The following is an 18,452-nucleotide window of genomic DNA, read 5'->3' as shown; positions in this document are numbered from 1 at the left end:
TCTCCCTGGTAGGACATCCCCCCCCCCCCCTCACCTTCAATGGTATCTAAAGCAGTATATTTATTATTCAGGGGAATAGCCACAGGGTTACTCTGCACTGGCTGCCTACTCCCTTTCCCTCTCCTGACAGTCACCCAGCTGCCTGCCCCTTGCAACATAAGGGTGACTACCTCCCAGTGGCTCCCATATGAACTGAGGGTCATCCAGCTGCTGTCCCACTTCCTCTGCATCTAAGGAGCTGCAGCTCGGCGCACTTCGTGCCGATGTTGTTATCAAGAAGACTGCAGGTCTCCTAAAGTTCCCACATCCCAAACAAGGAGCATACCACTAAAGGCTGATTTATACTTGTGCGTAGGGGCTGTGCTGCAGCCTATGCCATACCCTGATTTTCACTTCTGAATTGCTCTATGCAGTAGCGAGCATGCATTGGTGTGCGCCAAAACGCTAGTTGGTAGTGGGGTTTCTATGCCGCTGTGTTGAGTTTCTCCGTGAGAGACATGGATGAGGAAATGCATTTCAAACATTTTCGCCTGTCAGCATGTAGATTTGACCATTTGGTTCATCTACTTAGCATTGGTGTACGCACAGCCTACAAACATGGCGGAGAAGAAGCAACCGGAAATGCATAGGAGGAAATACGATGCTACCAAGTGGACCAATCACAGTTGTTGTGGTCTGCATCGCCACGACGCATGACTAACTTTTCTGGAGAGGTACATGTCACCCTTCGGCATAGGGTATGTGGCACCTATGGTGTAGATGTGACGCACAAGTATAAATCAGCCTTAACTTTGGACCTATTCCCAGTGCACTGGCTATGTACTAACAGAAAAAAAAAATTACGACCTTGCCTCAAACCTCTTCCTGTGCTTGCCCAAGCCTGCTGAACCACTTTAACCACTTTAACACTGCCTCACTCCTGATGAGACTTACAGTTTTCAGATAAATCCCACCCTGCAAGGCGTGGCTCTCTCACTCACTAAGAAACAAAGACCCACTCCTGGCTAGACTTGCTGTTACCAAATGGCCCCTGCACTGCACGATGTCGTTCTCTCACTCACGGCTTCAAACAAGTAGCATATAGGTATTACAAATATTACATCAAAACAAGTTTGTGTAATTTATATTTGCCATATGTGTAACATACTAATTTTCATGGTATTTATGCCCATGGGAATAAATTTAAACTTGACAGTTGTGGAATTAACTTTATTTGTGAGCTCTTAGAGGATCAAAGAGGCAAAATAGGCCTGTTGTGATAAAATATGGCAAAAGTTCTGTGCTTTAGCCAAGTGCAGCTGCTCAGTGTTAGTATAACAATCAGTATTTATTTATTTTTTGAGATACAGTATGGAATAAGCCCTTCTGGCCCCTCTGGCTCTTCGTGTCATGCCACCCAACAATCCCCCAATTTAATCGTAGACTAATCACGGAACAATTTGCAATAACAGATTAACCTACCCAACAGTACACCTTTCTACCATGGGGGTAAAACCAGAGTACCCAGAGTAAACCCATATGGTCAAGGGGAGAACATACAAACTCCTTACGGGCATGGTGTGAGCAATGGCGAGAATTGGACTTCTTGCCAATTGTTGACTCTATGCAGGACGAAGAGCCCAGAGTTTGTTTCTTCATTCCACTGCTGGGCTCCTATGGAGAACAATGCTGAGACCACAAGATGCCAGCCTCTCCACATTGAAGATGGGAAATTATCTCTCAGTTTTTGTCCCAAGACAACCTAGGCAAGCAACAAAGATCCTACTGACTTCAATGCAGATTAGAGTGGAAGGAATTAGATGGCAAGCTCTTCCTTTTACAGTGCCTATAAAAGGTATCCACCCACTCCCCTCTCAGAAGTTTGCATGTTTTAATGTTCTACACCATTGAGACACAGGGGATTTAATTTGGCTTGTTTGACATTAATCAACAGAAAAGGTTCTTTCATGTCAAAATATAAACAGATTTCTACAAATTGGTCTAAATTTTGTTACAATTATTTAACATAAAATGATTGAATGCATAATTACTCACCCCCATCAAGTCAGTATTTAGCAGATGCACCTTTGACAGCAATTACAGCCTTGAGTCTGTGTGGACAGGTCTCTATCAGCTTTGCACATTTGGACACCGCAATTTTTCCCCATTCTTCTTTACAAATCTGCCAGATTGCATGGGGATTGTGAGTGGACAGCCCTTTTCAACTCCAGCCACAAATTCTCAATTGGATAGAGGTCCGGCCGCTGACCTAGCCACTCTAGGATATTAACTTTGTTATTTTTAAGCCATTCCTGTGTAGCTTTGGTTTTATGCTTAGGGTCATTGTCTTGCTGGAAAACAAATCTTCTCCCAAGTCACAGTTCTCTTGCAGACTGCATCAGGTTTTCCTCTAGGATTTCACTGTATTTTAGTGCATTCATTTTACCCTCTACCTGCACAGGGCCTGGTGCAGTGAAGCATCCCCACAGCATGATGCAGCCACCACCATGCTTCACGGTAGGGATGGTGTGTTTTTGATGGTGTGCAGTGTTTCTCTTACACCAAACATAGCATTTAGTTTGATGGCCAAAAAGCTCAATTTTGGTTTTATCAGACCATGGAACCTTCTTCTAGCTGACATCAGAGTCTCCCACATGTCTTCTGTGTATTTTTTTCAACAGTGGCTTTCTCTTTGCCATTCTCCCATAAAGCTGCAACTGGGAAAGTATCCAGGCAACAGTTGTAAGCACAATCTCTCCCATCTCCACCACTGAAGCTTGTAACTCCTCCAGGGTTGTCATAGATCACTTGCTGGGCTCCCTCACTAGTCTCCTTCTTACATGGTCACTCAGTTTTTAAGGACGGCCTGCTCTAGGCATATTGACAGCTGTGCAATATTCTTCCCATTTCTTGATTATGGACTTAACTGTACGCCAAGGGATATTCAGTGACTCGGAAGTATTCTTGCATGCATCTCCTGATTGGTGCTTTTTAATAACCTCTTCGTGGAGTAGCTTGGAGTGTTCTTTTGTCTTCATGGTGCAGTTTTTGCCAGGATACGGACTCACGCAGCAGCTGGACCTTCCAGATACAGGTGTATTTTTACTCCAAACAATTGAACCACCTTGACTGCACACACATCTCTAAAAACAGATGTCCATTGAATTAATTATGTCACTTCTAAAACCAATTGGCTTCACCAGTGATGATTTGGTGTGTCATATTAAAGGGGGTGAATATGTATGCAATCAATTATTTTGTGTTCTATATTTGTAATTAATTTAGATCACTTTGTAGAGATCTGTTTTCACTTTGACATGAAAGACTCTTCTTTTTTTGATCTGTATCAAAAAAGCCAACTTAAATCTACTGTGATTCAATGTCGTAAAATAATAAAACCTGAAAACTCAGGAGAGTGAATACTTTTTCAAGGTACTGTGAATTCTTCCTTTTTGATTACATATTAATTGTTTCTATTTTCTGGTACTTTTTAATTGTTTATTTAAATTTTAATAACTTTCTAAATAATGCCATCACATTGGAGCAGAGTTAAGCCATTTGGCCCATCAAGTCATTTGCACCATTCCACCATGGCTAATGTATTCATCTCTCTCAACCTCATTTTCCTCCTTGCTGACCGTAACTGTTGGCATCTTGACTAATCACGAACTTATCAGCTTCCACTTTAACTATACTCATTGACTTGGCCTCCACAGCCATCTGAGATGATGACTTCCACAGATTTATCACCCTTTGGCTAAAGAAATTCCTCCTCATCTCTGTTCTAAATGGACCTCTCTCTCTCTGTTCTGAGACTGCCCTCTGATCTTAGACACACTTCTGTAGGAAATAGTCTTTGCACATCACTCTCTCTAGGCCTTTCAATATTCGATAGGTTTTGATGAGAAGCTCCCTCATTCTTCTAAACTTCAGCAAGTACAGGCCCAAAGCCATCAAACACTCTTCATATGCTAATACTGGAATGTTAACGCTCTTCAAATGTTAACCCTGGAAACATTCTTGTGAACCTCCTGGGGACCCTCTCCAATGCCAACACATTTTTTCATAGATAAGGGCCCCAAAAATATCTCTAGGTATTTGAGATCTTTATGATCTATTATTGCCTTGCAAGTTTCCACACAGACTTTGGTGGCATGTACACTGAAGGCTGAGGGAACTGGCTCCTTGCATCTGAACAATAATGCTCAGCAGAGACACAGCAAGCCCACTAGACCTGGCCGATCATTTAATCCTTGATGCTCTTTGCAACTTACTTTGTGCCAATTAGCGGTCAATATTCCCTGCATTACAAAGGTGAGTCAACTCAGAAGAGTTGCGGCTGTAGGGTGCTCATTGACATCTTGGGTTTAAAAAAGGTGCTACATCAGTGCAGTCCTTAGGTTCATCACTTTAGTAGAAACCATTGAATGGCAGTATACATCAGCATACTCTTTGGGAATGCTAGCAATGAAACTGCTGAGATCACCAGATTATCAAGTTGCAAGGACTCGTGGATTTTTTATATGTGGTTTATTCCATCTAAGGAAAACCAGCTGCAAAGTGTAGACCCATGTGATTCTGCAGACAATGAAGAGCCTTGACCCAAAATTCTGATTTCATCTCCCTCCATAGTTGCTGCCTGACCTGCTGAGTTCCTCCAGCATTTTGTGTGCATTGAAAATGCAAGTTTCCAGTTCTTTGCTTAACCAGTGCATTCTTTTGGTTAAGTAATTTTCTGGTCAGATTTCATGAAGCCAACTGAGATATATATCCAGTCTGGTTACAGTTCCAGCCCTCCAGGTGTCTGTTATTTAGGCTAGTAGGTTAATCATCAAAGGCACCCTGGAGCACCATAGATAGATTAAAATTTGGCATTAGCACATGCATCCTGCTAATGAGGGTGAGGTTGTGGCTACATCCACACTACGCCAGATAAATCCGTAACCAAAGCTTTTTCTCTTCGTTTTTACTCTCCATCCACACTAAAACGATGTTCTCGTCTCCCAAAACTGGAGAATTTCAGAAACGCTGTCCAGGGTGTGTAATTTTGAAAACGCCGCTTGGCCGGAGCAGGGTGGATGGGGGATCCGGAGAAATCTAAAAACACTGTCATGACGTGCCTGAACAGATGGTGGCAGCAGCGCGGAATTTCATTGTTTTCTTGAACGCAACCTAACAATCAGAACAGACAGCAACAAGACTGAAGCCAGAAGAGTTAGAAATGAACTCACCAAATACTTCGACCCATAACTTACCGAATAAATAAGTATACTCACTTTGCCCTGTTTTCTGTCCTTGCTCATATGAAGGTGGTTTACCTATTTATGCAAGTACTTCTCTGACAATAGATGTGTAACAGCCTAATGTAACATTGTATGGAAATAGAAGATAACACTGATGCAGACATGTTTTACACATTTAACAAAGTGCTTTATTAATGCAACAGAGTTTGTCAGTTTTTCAATGTTCGTCATCAGCCGGGTCAATCTGTCCCTGAACTCCCTGTCAGCTGCCTCCTTATGCTCCAGGATTTTGTGTTTTTTTTTACTTTTAAGTCCTCCTGTGCGAGAGCCAACAGCTGTCTGCCATTTAAGTTTCTCTAGCCTGTAACTGGACAAACACGCAGCAAATCTTTCACAGTGAGATTTGACACCAAACATGTTGCTTGTCTTCGGTAAATGTGTCCTGCGCATGTACAGTAGGCGGAGATTCGCTGACATATCCGTTTTGGTGTGGACAGAGATATTTTTAAAAACGCACAGTGTGGACACCTATCGTTTTTATGTGAAATCGGCATTTTCAAAATTATCCAGTCTAGTGCGGACATAGCCTGAATCAACCTCCCATTAGCTGGTCATCTTGAACAATTTGAACCACCCAAAATGCTACATCTGTGAATAATTCCCCCATCATTCTCTTCCTCACCTCATTCCCTCCAGGAAGAACTGCATAAAAACTGGAAAAAGTCATGCATTGTATTTGTTGACTGCAAAATCTATTATGAAATGCCTGACATTTCTCTATTTCCCAATACCTACATTACTGATGCAGGGCTTATTACCTAACCCTGTTTGATTGATGGCCTCTTTTAGCTAACGGAATGGATACCCAGCTGTAATGAGCATATTAAACCCTTTACTCAGCAGAAGGGCACTTAACATGTGATAGACATGGCAGCCAGCTCACTCAACTCAATTTGTGTTGTAATCTGCTGGAAGTTAAGACTACTAATATTTTGCACTGGGCTCTTTTTCCAACCACCTAAAAATGGTGATCATTTACCAGCATTAATCCCATTGACAGCAAGCTGCAGAAATCATGTGGTTTGAAGCTGAAAACAAAGAAATGGTTCATGGGAATGGACTAGCGCCACCATTATATTTACAAAGCTTTGGTCATTTCAGATACAAAGATATTCTCTGAAATGGAATTCCCTCATATCTTTAGAGACTATTTTGTGGTCTAATTAGTAAAATATAACAATATATTTTGTAAAAAATTTCCCACTGTCTGTTTTGTTGGTTCTTCATCTACATTTTAAATGTTAAGGAGACGCTCCATTTCTCAGAATTGTATTTTGTAAATGCATAGACAAGACACAGAGGGCTGCTGTTCCCTCACAACATGAGGCTTCACTGAATACAGGCAGCAGATAATTCAAGTCACGATCCTTAAACATATTGGACCTGTAACAATTGCTTCACAGATGACCGACTTGTAAACAGATTATATATACTCCTAAAATCCAATCCTTGCCACTAAAGAGAACATTATCTAGCAAGGAAGTTAACTGCCTAAAGATCAGTCTAATCACGTAACTTACCAGATTCTCAAGCCTTTGACTTGTCCACAAGAATAAAACTCAATGTTTATCTCAATCCTGATGTTGCTTTATATTTTCTCTGATCCTGCAATCGATATGACAAAGTATACTTACATAAATCCCCAAAACACATTAGTATGGCTTCGCTGAGCAAAAGCCTGGGGATTTTTCATGAGGTTGCATTCATGTCTCCAAAGCACAAGCTGGTGAGGTACTGACTCACGAGCAAGAGATGTTGGAAATATGAAGTAAATCCGACAGTATCTCTGGGGAGAAGAACAGAATCAGAGTTTCAGGTCGAGCATTTGCAGAGCAAAAGGGAGCTGAGGAGGGAACAGAGAGGGAGAACTGTAATGAGGCAAAATGCTTTAGAGATTAAATGGTAAAAGGACTGCAATGTGGACGACTGACAAGTGCAATTGTGCACCTCAAAATTCCACCAAAAACACTACATTCTTCAACCTTATTTGAGGTGGCTTTTGTGTTTTCCAACACATTTTAGTTTTCCTTCCATTTTCTGAAATTCCTCATTTCCTGAGTTTCCCTCCCTTCTTTTCTGAAATTCAAGTCTTCTCTCATGTACCTATTCCTTCCATCGATTCCCCAACCTTGCTGGACTTTCTGCACCAAGATGTTCTCTGTATGAGATGCAATTTTCCATTGAGCTGATAACTACAAAAACATTCCAGAATGCCCTGACGAAGGGTCTCGGCCCGAAACATCGACAGTGCTTCTCCCTATAGATGCTGCCTGGCCTTCTGTGTTCCACCAGCATTTTGTGTGTGTTGTTGTTTGAATTTCCAGCATCTGCAGATTTCCTCGTGTTTGCCCCAGAACGTCCTTGTTGTTCTAAATGTTTAGCTTCAAGGTTAAGAAACATTGCCAGTCACATAAAGATGAATATAGAAAGCTTTTTTTTTTATTTTCTATTACCCCATTTTAAAATATTGAGCATAGCACCAGAAATATTTACCTTTCACCACTTTACTGGGGGAATGTAAAAAAATTACCAATTCTGTCATAGTTTACAGCAAAAGAAAAGCTGACACTGATATTTGCATTTCAGATACTAGACCTTATGACAGCGACTTTCAACATAAAAAGTCATGCTTCATGAACTCTAACGTGACCTGGGGCCAAAGCTGTCAGAAATGCTCAGTTTACTTCTTTCTCTTAACATCAGATATTCATTTTGAAGGATGGTAATCGTGTCTGCATCGCCTCCTAACTGGGGAAGTCTGGCTGTGTTCAACACCACTATGATTTCTTTTGTCTCAAAAGGACTGTATGGAAATTTTATTTAGTTCAAGGATCTCACAGAATGCAACATCATGAGCTATTGACAGTAAGCTTTGGATATGCCAAGGTCCTGGAAGGAAGGGATTGATTTAGGATAACCGCCTTATCAAGAATTGATGGGATTGGTAGCACTGAAGAACCGGTTGGAATCAAAACCTTTAAGCTGCATTAAGATTGAGAATGAGGGAATCTAACAATGTAGCAAGGGAAGGATGGAACTCAGATCCAGCCTGTTGTCACCTCGTCCTTCTGTCCCTCTGTTGATGTCCTGGAAGTGAAGGTGATTGTGCCAAATATAATATTTCCTTGCATCTATGAGTTTTCATGGTGGAACATAACAACAACAAATATATCTGAGAGTCCAAAATGATGAGGGTGTGTCATGGTAATCAGGAATTCCATCTATCCAAATGCCACAACAGCTAGACCTGAAACTCCAAGGATACACATAAGATATGAAGCTCACTGTGGGTGCAGCAATATGAAAGAAACAGGTATCAAAACAACCTGTACAAATTCAAAAGTAATTCACTATTTTTGTTTGAGATTTTTACCAAAACACGGGATTGCTGTTATCACAAGGGTACAGTGGTAGAATCACAGAACATGATGCTCAAATCTCTAGTAACAATCTCCAAACCCCAGGCAATAAAAACATAAGTTGACTCATTCACTTGGCAATAAAAAAGAATGACCTCCACATCTTTTAGATACAGCTGCTGTTATTGCTGTATTTGTGGGAAAACAGACTGAGCAATGGTACAATCCTGGTTTAAAAACAAAATATCAGGAGTCTAAGTTATGGAGAGAATATGGTTCAGCCTGTTGTCTTGGATTACCTCTTTCATATCATTATGCGTTATATTTCTACTGACAATACCCTTCAACCAGTATTGAGGATTGTTTACAGTGGGACAATGTGTGCTCAATGCAAATTAAGAAAAAATTAATTCCTTCCAAACTCAAATCTCTGTTTCAATTTGTAAACATCAGGGCAGGTCTGTTAATCTGATAATTGGGCGCCATGATAGCGTAGGGGTTAATGCGACGTTATTACAGCTTGGGGCATTCCGGAGCTCAGAGTTCAATTCCAGCGTCATTCTGTAATGAGTCTCCCCATGAGGTGCATGAGTCTTCCCAGGTGATCCGGTTTCCTCCCACAGTCCAAAGATGTACTGGATAGGCTAATTGGTCATTATACTTTGTCCCATGTTTCGATTCGGTTTAATTTGGGTTCTGGAGTTGCTCAGGTGGCTTGGCCTGAAGGCTCTGAAGGACCTACTCCGTGCTATACACTAAATAATGTAAAATAACCAAGAAAGGTTATACAGTGGAAGTGTTTCCCTCATGGATAATCCTCAGTGTTTAATTTCTCCCACTTCAATGGCAATAAAACACACAATCTTTTCTTTCTATACTGGTTTTAGTGAATATTTTTCCAGCATATTGCTGTGTAGCTGGAATTGCTTCCACTCTGTGTACTATGGTGCAAACAAGTCCACAAATTCCAAGACTCTGCCACTTTTTGATCACCACTTGTGATCTTCATGGGTGATTGTCATGAATTAGATTTGACACTGCCCATTTATTATGCAATGTTTTCGAGCTATTCAAGTGTCCATTTATGCTTTTCTAAGAGATACAAACCATTGTCATTTTGTAAGAATTTTTCCCAAAATTATTTTTTTCAATCATCCAATAAAAGAAACAAAATTTCCAAAACTGGAGGTGCACCTCCCCACCACACACTATTGATTTCCATGGCAAATCGTAAACACCAATGTCACTTCTTGCCCAGATGTGTGTTGGTCTGTTACAAAAATTTGTACAATCACATAGTACTAAATTGATAACTTCACTGTGGCTGCTAACCTTGCTAATGTTTCAAAAGAGTGAGATTTGTCATGATACTTCACTGGGAGCACTGCCAGAGTATTGTGGGAGCAATCACTACTTTATTGGCAATGCTTAACCATAGTAACTGAAAGGGATGGCTAATTTCCAGATATGGAACATTGTTTTAAACAAGAACCTTTTTTATTTGACTTCCCTAATTGATCAAGTGCCAGCTTTTAAGATTTAAGCTGTGGTATTTTGTTGGGAATGATTGTACTATTTTTCCAGGAGAGCCAAAAGAACTGGGAGTTAGGCTACCAGATGCTAGGATCCATCATCTGCCTCATTTCCTGAGTAAAGTCCAGCAAGCTGTCGAAACCGAGGTCCCCAGTCACTGAGGTAGTTATAGTCCTGATCTGAGTCAGAAGACAGAGAGTTGATGGAGCTGAGAGACTGTGCCGCTGAACACGTACCTTCATACGCATATGTTTGAAAAGAGTCATATGGAGGGACAGAGAGATCGGCATCAGCTTCTTCAAGCTTTTTACAGACAAAACTCCTGAAAATGGAGAAATCCACATCTGGATTTTGAAACCACTGGGGCAGCAAATGAAGTTCGGGGGTCATACTTTCTGCTTTGACTTCTGTGAAATCATACAGGCTTCGCAGTGTTGTCATGTCATAAGCCTCAGTGTCTTCCTCCCCTCCTCCTTCATCATTGTACTTAATTACATTGTCCCGCATATCTTCCTCATCCTCAGAGACCATGTGTCCCTTTCGGTGTCTCTTCAGCGTCAAGATGAGGAGGACAAGTACTGAAAGAGACGAGGAGACATAACGTTAATAGCTCCTTTCTGGAGCAATAAAGCTCAATCCAGTCAAACAGGGAGCATAAGCACACTTCCCTGAAATTGGCATCACAGGTAAACAGGATGGTGATGGGGGTGCTTGGCACCCTAGCTTTCATCAGTCAGAACTTGATACGTTATACTGCAGTTCTATACAACATCAGTTAGGTAGTTCTTGCATTATTGCTTATGGTGTTGGTTACCCTATTATGGGAAAGATGTTAGTAAGTTGGAAAGACTGCAAAGATTTGCCAGAATGTTTCCAGGACCAAAGGGAGAGGTTGAATAAGCTAGGACTTGATTCTTTGGAGGGTAGGAGACTAAAGAGTGACATTATAAATGCATATAAAATTATAAGGCACTTAGGGTAAATGAATAGTCTTTTTCCAAGGGAAAGGGAATCAAAATCTAAAGAGCACAGGTTTAGGGTGAGAGGAGAGAGATTTAAAAAGGTCCTGAGGGGTAACTTCTTCATGCAGATGGTGGTGGGTATATGGAATAAGCTGCCAGATGAAGTGTTGAAGGCAGGTATAGTACAACAACAACATTTTAAAGGCAGTTGGACAAGTCTATAGATACAAAAGGTTTACATGGAAATGGACCAGAACTAGACAAATAGGACAAGCTGAGATGGGTACCTTGGCGAACGTGGGTAGGCTGGGCTGGGGAGCCTGTTTCTATACTGTGTTACTCTCTGATTCTATGACACTAATGTTGTTCAATGAGCAGGCAGAGCCGCTTAATTTATGATGTTCTGGGAGGAAATTTGCTTTCAGTTTGAAGGCACAACTTCAACTTGAATATACATTTCTGGTGAATTTCATAGGAAGACAACATGAATGAGGTTGTCTGATTCCAATAGACCATCCATCCTGCCCGTCTGATGCCTCTTCCCTCAAACTCAGGTAATCCCAGTCCAGTTATCACCACAACAAAATAAAAGCATAACTCAGAATAAGACAATTATAACAATCAACTGTCACTTTTAGATCCTGGAATAGAATTTAACTAATCCAACCCTCCACCACTACTTTAACATTTCCTGTCAGAGTCACTTTATTTACAGATACTTCTGTACCTAGCGTAACTTTATATACATGCAACGATCTATTCAAAAAGGCTGTTTTATGTGCAGTCCGCCCTCCTTATCCGCGGACTCAACCAACCACGGATCGGGAAAGCTGGGAAATTTTCTCTCCAGCACTCGTTGTTTGAGCACGTACAGACTATTTTTTCTTGTCATTATTCCCTAAACAATAAAGTATAACAACTATTTACATAGCATTTACATTGTATTAGATTTTATAAGTAATCTAGAAATGACTTAAAAGTACAGGCAGTCCCCGGGTTATGAACGAGTTTCATTCCTGAGTCTGTCTTTAAGTCGGATTTGAAGTCGGAACAGGTACATCCGGTATTATTTAGCATCAGTTAGTAAAACATTTTTCTTAGTATATAGTACATATTTTACCTTTCTATGCATATAAAACACTTAAGAAACATACGTATTTCGATAATTAAACCACTGTGTTGCTTAGTAATAATTGTTGCTTCCAACGGGGCAGGGCTTTTCACATTATCCATTAAAATTGTTCTGATCATTGACCGATTGTAGCCTAACGCTTTTCCAATGACCGATGCCGTTTCTCCTCTTTCTGATCGCTTTATTACTTCCACCTTATTTTCTATCATGATCGTGATTATTTCTGTGAACAGAAACACTGCGGATTCAGCGCTGCACCGCCGGGTCCTAATGTCCACTGCATGTGGACATGTTAAATAACGAGGCATGTTAAATAAAATCCTGGGTTCCGCTGGGTCCTAAAGACCACCACACTGAGACAGGTTAAATAAGGGACTTGAGCATCTGCATTTTTTGGTATCCGCGGGGGGTCTCGGAACTATTCCCCCGCGGATAAGGAGGGCCGACTGTATTTATACTTATCATGACTTTTTATTAATGTATTCTTTATCTCACTGCCTTTGTGCTGCATCAGATCTGGAGTAACAATTATTTTGTTCTGTTTTACATTTGTGTATAGGGAATGATATTGAACTATCTTAAATCTCATTTCACCTCTGCTGCTTGCCTTTTACCATTGGCTAGCTTCTTTACAGAATTTAGAATTAGTTGTCATTTAATTTAGTTGCCAAACTTCAGGTTTTGGAATGATGATGAGTATGTCAGCAAGTGCGGCAATTTGCTAACCATTTTAGCATAGCTCCATCAAAGGGATTACTTTAAACTGAGACTGAACTGAATCAAGGATTTCATACAGGATTTCCATTGAACTCTGAGAGAAAAATTCAGGACAAAATCTTTAATTCCGGGAGCAATCTTAAAATTTGATATTGTGGCATTAAATTTGGGATTGTGGGTAGTTGTATTAGAAAGGAATATTTGAAGGGTGTTTTTGGATGTTTAGTGGACGTTTAGATATGCATGAGCCACTATTATAAATATATAAATAAATTTTCCATTCAAATGTTTTCAGTAGACATTGCAGTCTATCTTTTGAAGTTCTTCTGTTGATGTCCTAGAAGACATTTTAATGTCAATTTCTAGAAAGTGCATGCACTTCATGCTTTGGTTTTGCAATTTTTAAGTGTTTTTATTAATGTAAACAGTATATGGATTGCCAAATCTTTGCATATTATGTATTACCATGATCTTTGTGCAGAGAATGTCGCTTCGATTGTGTCCCAGCAATATTATTTAGTCATGGTTTTTGTACCAACAAATAACGTATCTTCTCTGCTGTCAGACTGAAGCTCATCTATGAGTAATTACAAAGAACTGAAGTTCACCCTCTAAAAACTGAGCTGAGTGGAAAGTCCCTCAGCCTGGGCTGGCATTAAGAAAGAACAAATTTTTTCAATCTCTATCAACAGATCAATATTGAAGATAGGATTTTAAAAATTTAACCAGTGCTGGGTTTGCATATCATCCTTATCTCAAGCCTGAAGCTAGTATGACAGTCAAAAGCACAAGTTCTTTGAGGTCATTGAATGGTCTTATCTGCTTACCTATGAGTATAAGGATGCAAACCAGCAGAGCTATAAGTGCCCCAGGACTCAGAACAGTAGACACAACATAAGCGGTAGCACTGCAAGACTGGATGGTCCCATCGCTGTCACACCCACACACCCGAACCGTGAGGGTTCCGGTACTGCTCAAGGCTGGTGGCCCACTGTCAACCACAAGGATTGGGAGAAAATAGATGTCTTGCTCTTGACGGTTAAACCCATTCCTGTGGGTTAGAATTCCAGCTGTATTTTCTGAAAAAACAAAGTTGAAAGGTAGTTTTATTTTTTTCTGTTAGAAGCAATACTTCTTAAGCTGCAATTGTTCAACAATGTGGAAAATCTATTTTCTATTTCACTGGGCTATTGTGCTCGTTCCAGCTGGACTGTGATAAGGCTGTCAATATTAGCAAAACATACCTGATAAATGTCCCACCTAGCCCAGTTACAATTTATGGTGATCCTCAGTCTGAATTTGGCAATGGCAAGCAACAAATAAAACTAATGTTCAATCCCATAAACATATCTCGAGAAGCTGTCAGTGCAGCTGCATTTCAGCCATGAAATATAGACTCATCTGTATGTGTTTGCAGATGATTGTAACTCAGCAAATGAAATGTATCTTTCAGCTCATTGGCAATGATAAATCGACTTAACTTGGCTTCTCACACACTATGCTTTCAAGTATCATTTAAAATTATTATCATTATCTCTTCACTTCAAGTAAAATGGTGCAAAACATTGATAAATATATATTTAGCCTCCTCTTCAATAATATCGTGCACCCTTTTTTGGCAACGTTTTACTGCTTCTTACAGCAGCTCCATGAATGAGGTTAACATACGGTATATCAAGTGTAGCGAGCAGAATGGGAATATGGTCCCTGCTTGTGTTATAATGAGAATCTGTTTAAACCATCCATACAGAGATTAAATTCATAACCATAAACATGCAGATTTTATCAAAGTTGAATAACGTAGAGCTCTGTGACTTTTGATTTGTTCTTGATATCTTGTGTTCTGTTGAAAGTAAAGCAATGAACACTCAGTAATCCATTGATCATGACAAGGAATGGTCATCAATATTTACAAAACAACTTTACACACGGAAACTCCAACACAGGACAAACTGACAAAATGATGTGAACTCAAGGAAACTTCGTGTTTGCATGAATTGGTTTTGTCTCCCTCCCAGATCTAAGCTTAGTGTCATACAGTACAAAAGAATGGAAGTTATGTTTGCAAATTGGATTTATCATGTTAGTTAAACAAACTCTCACTGAAGAACATTTAGGTTCTCCACTCCCACTCCCCCCCCCGAGATGATGAAAGTCTATGTTTAGAGACTGTTGAAACATTTATAAGTACTGTAACATGAATTGAAGTATAGAGCATGGATTCCAAATGCTTCATATTTTGGCTGGATTTCTACAGTTTAAAATATTACGTTGTGCAGTCTCTCATTTGCAGTCTGAACCAGTGAATCACCAAACATGTAAAACATGGGAGATGAGTTGGTCCATCATAAAATACAATGTTGTGCCAACCTGAATAAACTAATGACTCTTCATTAATCTATCACCTTTTCCTGGCACATTGACCATAACACTCTCTTCCCTGCACATTTATGTGCCTATCTGAACAGTTATTAGATGCTCCTATGCCACCATCCCTGGCAGTGCATTCCAGACACCTTCCAACATCTGTATATAAAAAATTGTCTTGCACATCTCCTTTGTACTTTTTCCTTCTTACCTGAAATAATGCCCTATACATGCTCCCCTCAGAAGACATCACTAGAGAGCACAAACTTGATTTCTGCAGTTATGTAGATGAAAAACAATTGAATATCTTGGTTAAGCCTGATAATGGTAACAGCCTATCTTCTCTGACTTCTGGTATGGCTGCAATCAACAAATGAAATAGCAATACTTCACTAAAAGTAAAGAAGGCAAAATGGAAATACTTTTGATTGGCCCCAAAAGCAAAAGAGATAAAAAATTATTGACAAACTTCAGAATTTGGCTCCCCTTGTAAAATCAGAAGTAACAAGCAGAGTGTAATCTATGATTCCGATTTGAGTGTTAAATCCTGCATAAAGAAATTGAGCAGAGCAGCACTGCTACACTTATATTGCAGAGGTACATCCATTTCTGACATGTAATGATGCTGAAAGCTAATTCACACCTTTATATTGAATAGACTAGATTACTGTAATGTACTTTTTACTGGCCTTCCAAAGCAATCTATTGACAAACTTCAACTCATTCAGAACTGCGCTGCTGGACTTTTAACTAAAACTAGCATGAGGGAGCATATCATCCCCATCCTAACTACTCTGTATTGGCTTCCTGTATCTTTTAGAATTGATTTTAATGTTCTCTTTTTTTGTGCTTAAAGCTCTCAATGACTTGGGACTGGAGTACATAACAGAATCGCTTTCAATTTGCAATCCTGCTCAAGCTCTCAGGTCTTCTTCCACCTGTCTCTTAAATTTAGACAATCTTCCTCTTTGAATTATGATCCTAAACTGTGGAACTCAATACCTAAAACTATCAGGGATGCAGATTCAGTTGACACTTTTAAATGCCAGCTCAAAACCTTAACCTTTCTTTTGACTAAAGTATTTTTGTCTTTTATTTTTATCTTTGCACTTTATCCCATTGTAAGGCACTTTGAACTCCAATGTTTGTCTGAAAAGAGCTCCATAGTATTATGATTACTATTATTTAGTACTCTGTATTTCAATCCTGGTTAAAAGGGACTGTTTATCTGCTCTGTCTATGACTCACATAATACGATATACTTCCATGAAATCTCCCCTCAGCATCCAATACTTTCAAGTAAACAAATCCAGCTTGCCTAACCTCTCTTACAGCATATGTCCTTCAAAACAGGCATCATCCTGGTAAACCTCCTCTGTGTCCCATCCTATGCCTCCACATTCTTCCTATAATGAGGTGACCAGAAATTAATGCAATACTGTAAAATGAAGCCCTACCATAGTTTTATAAAGCTGGAACATACAGTAACTTCCTAGTTCTTGAACACAGTGTCTTGACTTCTTTACCACCCTATCAGCCTGTGCAGCTACCTTTAGGGAGTCATGACCCAGGACCCAATGTTCATCTGCTCATCAATGATGCTAAGGATCCTGCCATTAATTGTGTACTTTCCCTTTACATTGGATGTCCCAAAGTGAAGCAGCTTAAATTAGCCACATCTCTGGCCATGCTTCAAATGATCTATACACTGCTGTATCACTGGGAAACTGTCTGTGCATTTTGCAATGCCACCAACCTTTGAGTTGTCTGCAAACTTGCTCACCCACTGTACTGAATTTTCATCCAAATATATATTGTATATATGAAAAATGACAGAGGTACCAGCACAACAATGGTCCCTGAAGTTCCTGACTAGTCACAGACCTCTATTCAGAATAAAACCTATCTACTACTGTCCACTGACTTCTATATGCAAGCCAAATTTGGATCCAATCAGCCAAGCAGGCTTTTTTCTACTGACGCTGGGTGGGACTATAGCCAGAGGTCATGGGTTAAGGGTGAAAGGTGAGAAGTTTAAGGAGAACATGAAGGAAAATTTCTTCACTCAGATGGTTGTGAGAGTGTGGAATGAGCTGCACACAAGCTTGATTTCAATGCTTAGGGGAAGTTTGGATAGGTACATAAACAAGTATATAGAGGGCTATTGTCCTGGTGCAAGTTGATGGGAGAAGGCAGTTTAAATAGTTTCAGCATGGACTGTATGACTGAGTAACCTGTTTTTATGCTGTATTTCTCTATTTTTCCAAGTGAATAAGAACCCCATGCATTCTATCCCTTAATCACCCATTCAAGCAACTTCAAGGATAGGAAAGGTTGAGGTAGATTTGGGCCAGTCGCAGGGATCTGGGATTTTGCCCTTGTAGACAAAAAGATGGCAGCACCTCTACTTTATTAGAAGTTTGCGAAGATTCAGCATGCAAAAGGTTAAAGTTCAAAGTTCAAAGTAAATTTATCATCAAAGTATACATATGCACCATATGCAACTCTGAAATTCATGTGGGCATACTCGATAAATCTATACAATAATAATGATATCAAAATCAATGAAAGACTACCCAACTTCAACATTCAACCAGAGCGCAGAAGACATCAACTGTGCAAATACAAAAATAAAGAAATAATACTATAATAAATAAATAAACAATAAATATTGAGAACATGAGATGAAAAGTCCTTGAAAGTGAGTCCTTCGGTTGTGGAAACATTTCAATGATGGGGCAAGTGAAGCTATCACCTTTGATTCAAGAGCCTGATGGTTGATGGGTAATAACTATTCATGAACCTGATGGTGTGAGTCCTGTGGCTCCTATACCTTCTTTCTATCAGCAGCAGTGAGAAGAGAACATGCCCTGGTTGGTGGGGATCCCCAATGATGGATGTTGCTTTCCTGTGTCAGCCTTTCATGTAGATATGCTCAAAGATGTGAGGGAATTGCCAGTGATGAACTGGGCCATATTCACTAGTTTTTGTAGGATTTTCCATTCAAGGGCATTGGTGTTTCCATACCAGGTTGTGATGCAGCCAGTCAATATTCATCTATAGAAGTTTGTCACAAAGTTTTAGATTTCATGCTGAATAT

The 18,452-nt window shown here is 39.9% G+C and overlaps 1 protein-coding gene across 1 annotated transcript in view; it reads right to left on the bottom strand.

Annotated features, from left to right (window-relative positions):
• Positions 1-7,743: 7,743 nt before the first annotated feature.
• LOC140735884 (cadherin-22-like) overlaps positions 7,744-18,452 on the bottom strand; it is a 1,045,938-nt gene continuing 1,035,229 nt past the window's right edge. Inside the window, exons 11-12 of the mRNA XM_073061457.1 lie at positions 13,813-14,064; positions 7,744-10,752 (exon numbers count right to left, since the gene is read on the bottom strand). Coding sequence (XP_072917558.1) covers positions 10,262-10,752; positions 13,813-14,064 — 743 coding nt within the window. The 3' untranslated portion in view covers positions 7,744-10,261. The remainder of the gene's footprint in view (positions 10,753-13,812; positions 14,065-18,452) is intronic.

This window comes from Hemitrygon akajei, chromosome 11 (genome assembly GCF_048418815.1).
Source record: "Hemitrygon akajei chromosome 11, sHemAka1.3, whole genome shotgun sequence".
NCBI lineage: Eukaryota > Metazoa > Chordata > Chondrichthyes > Myliobatiformes > Dasyatidae > Hemitrygon > Hemitrygon akajei.
Note: the sequence above shows the minus strand (reverse complement) of the source record. Positions and strands in the feature narration are given on the sequence as shown.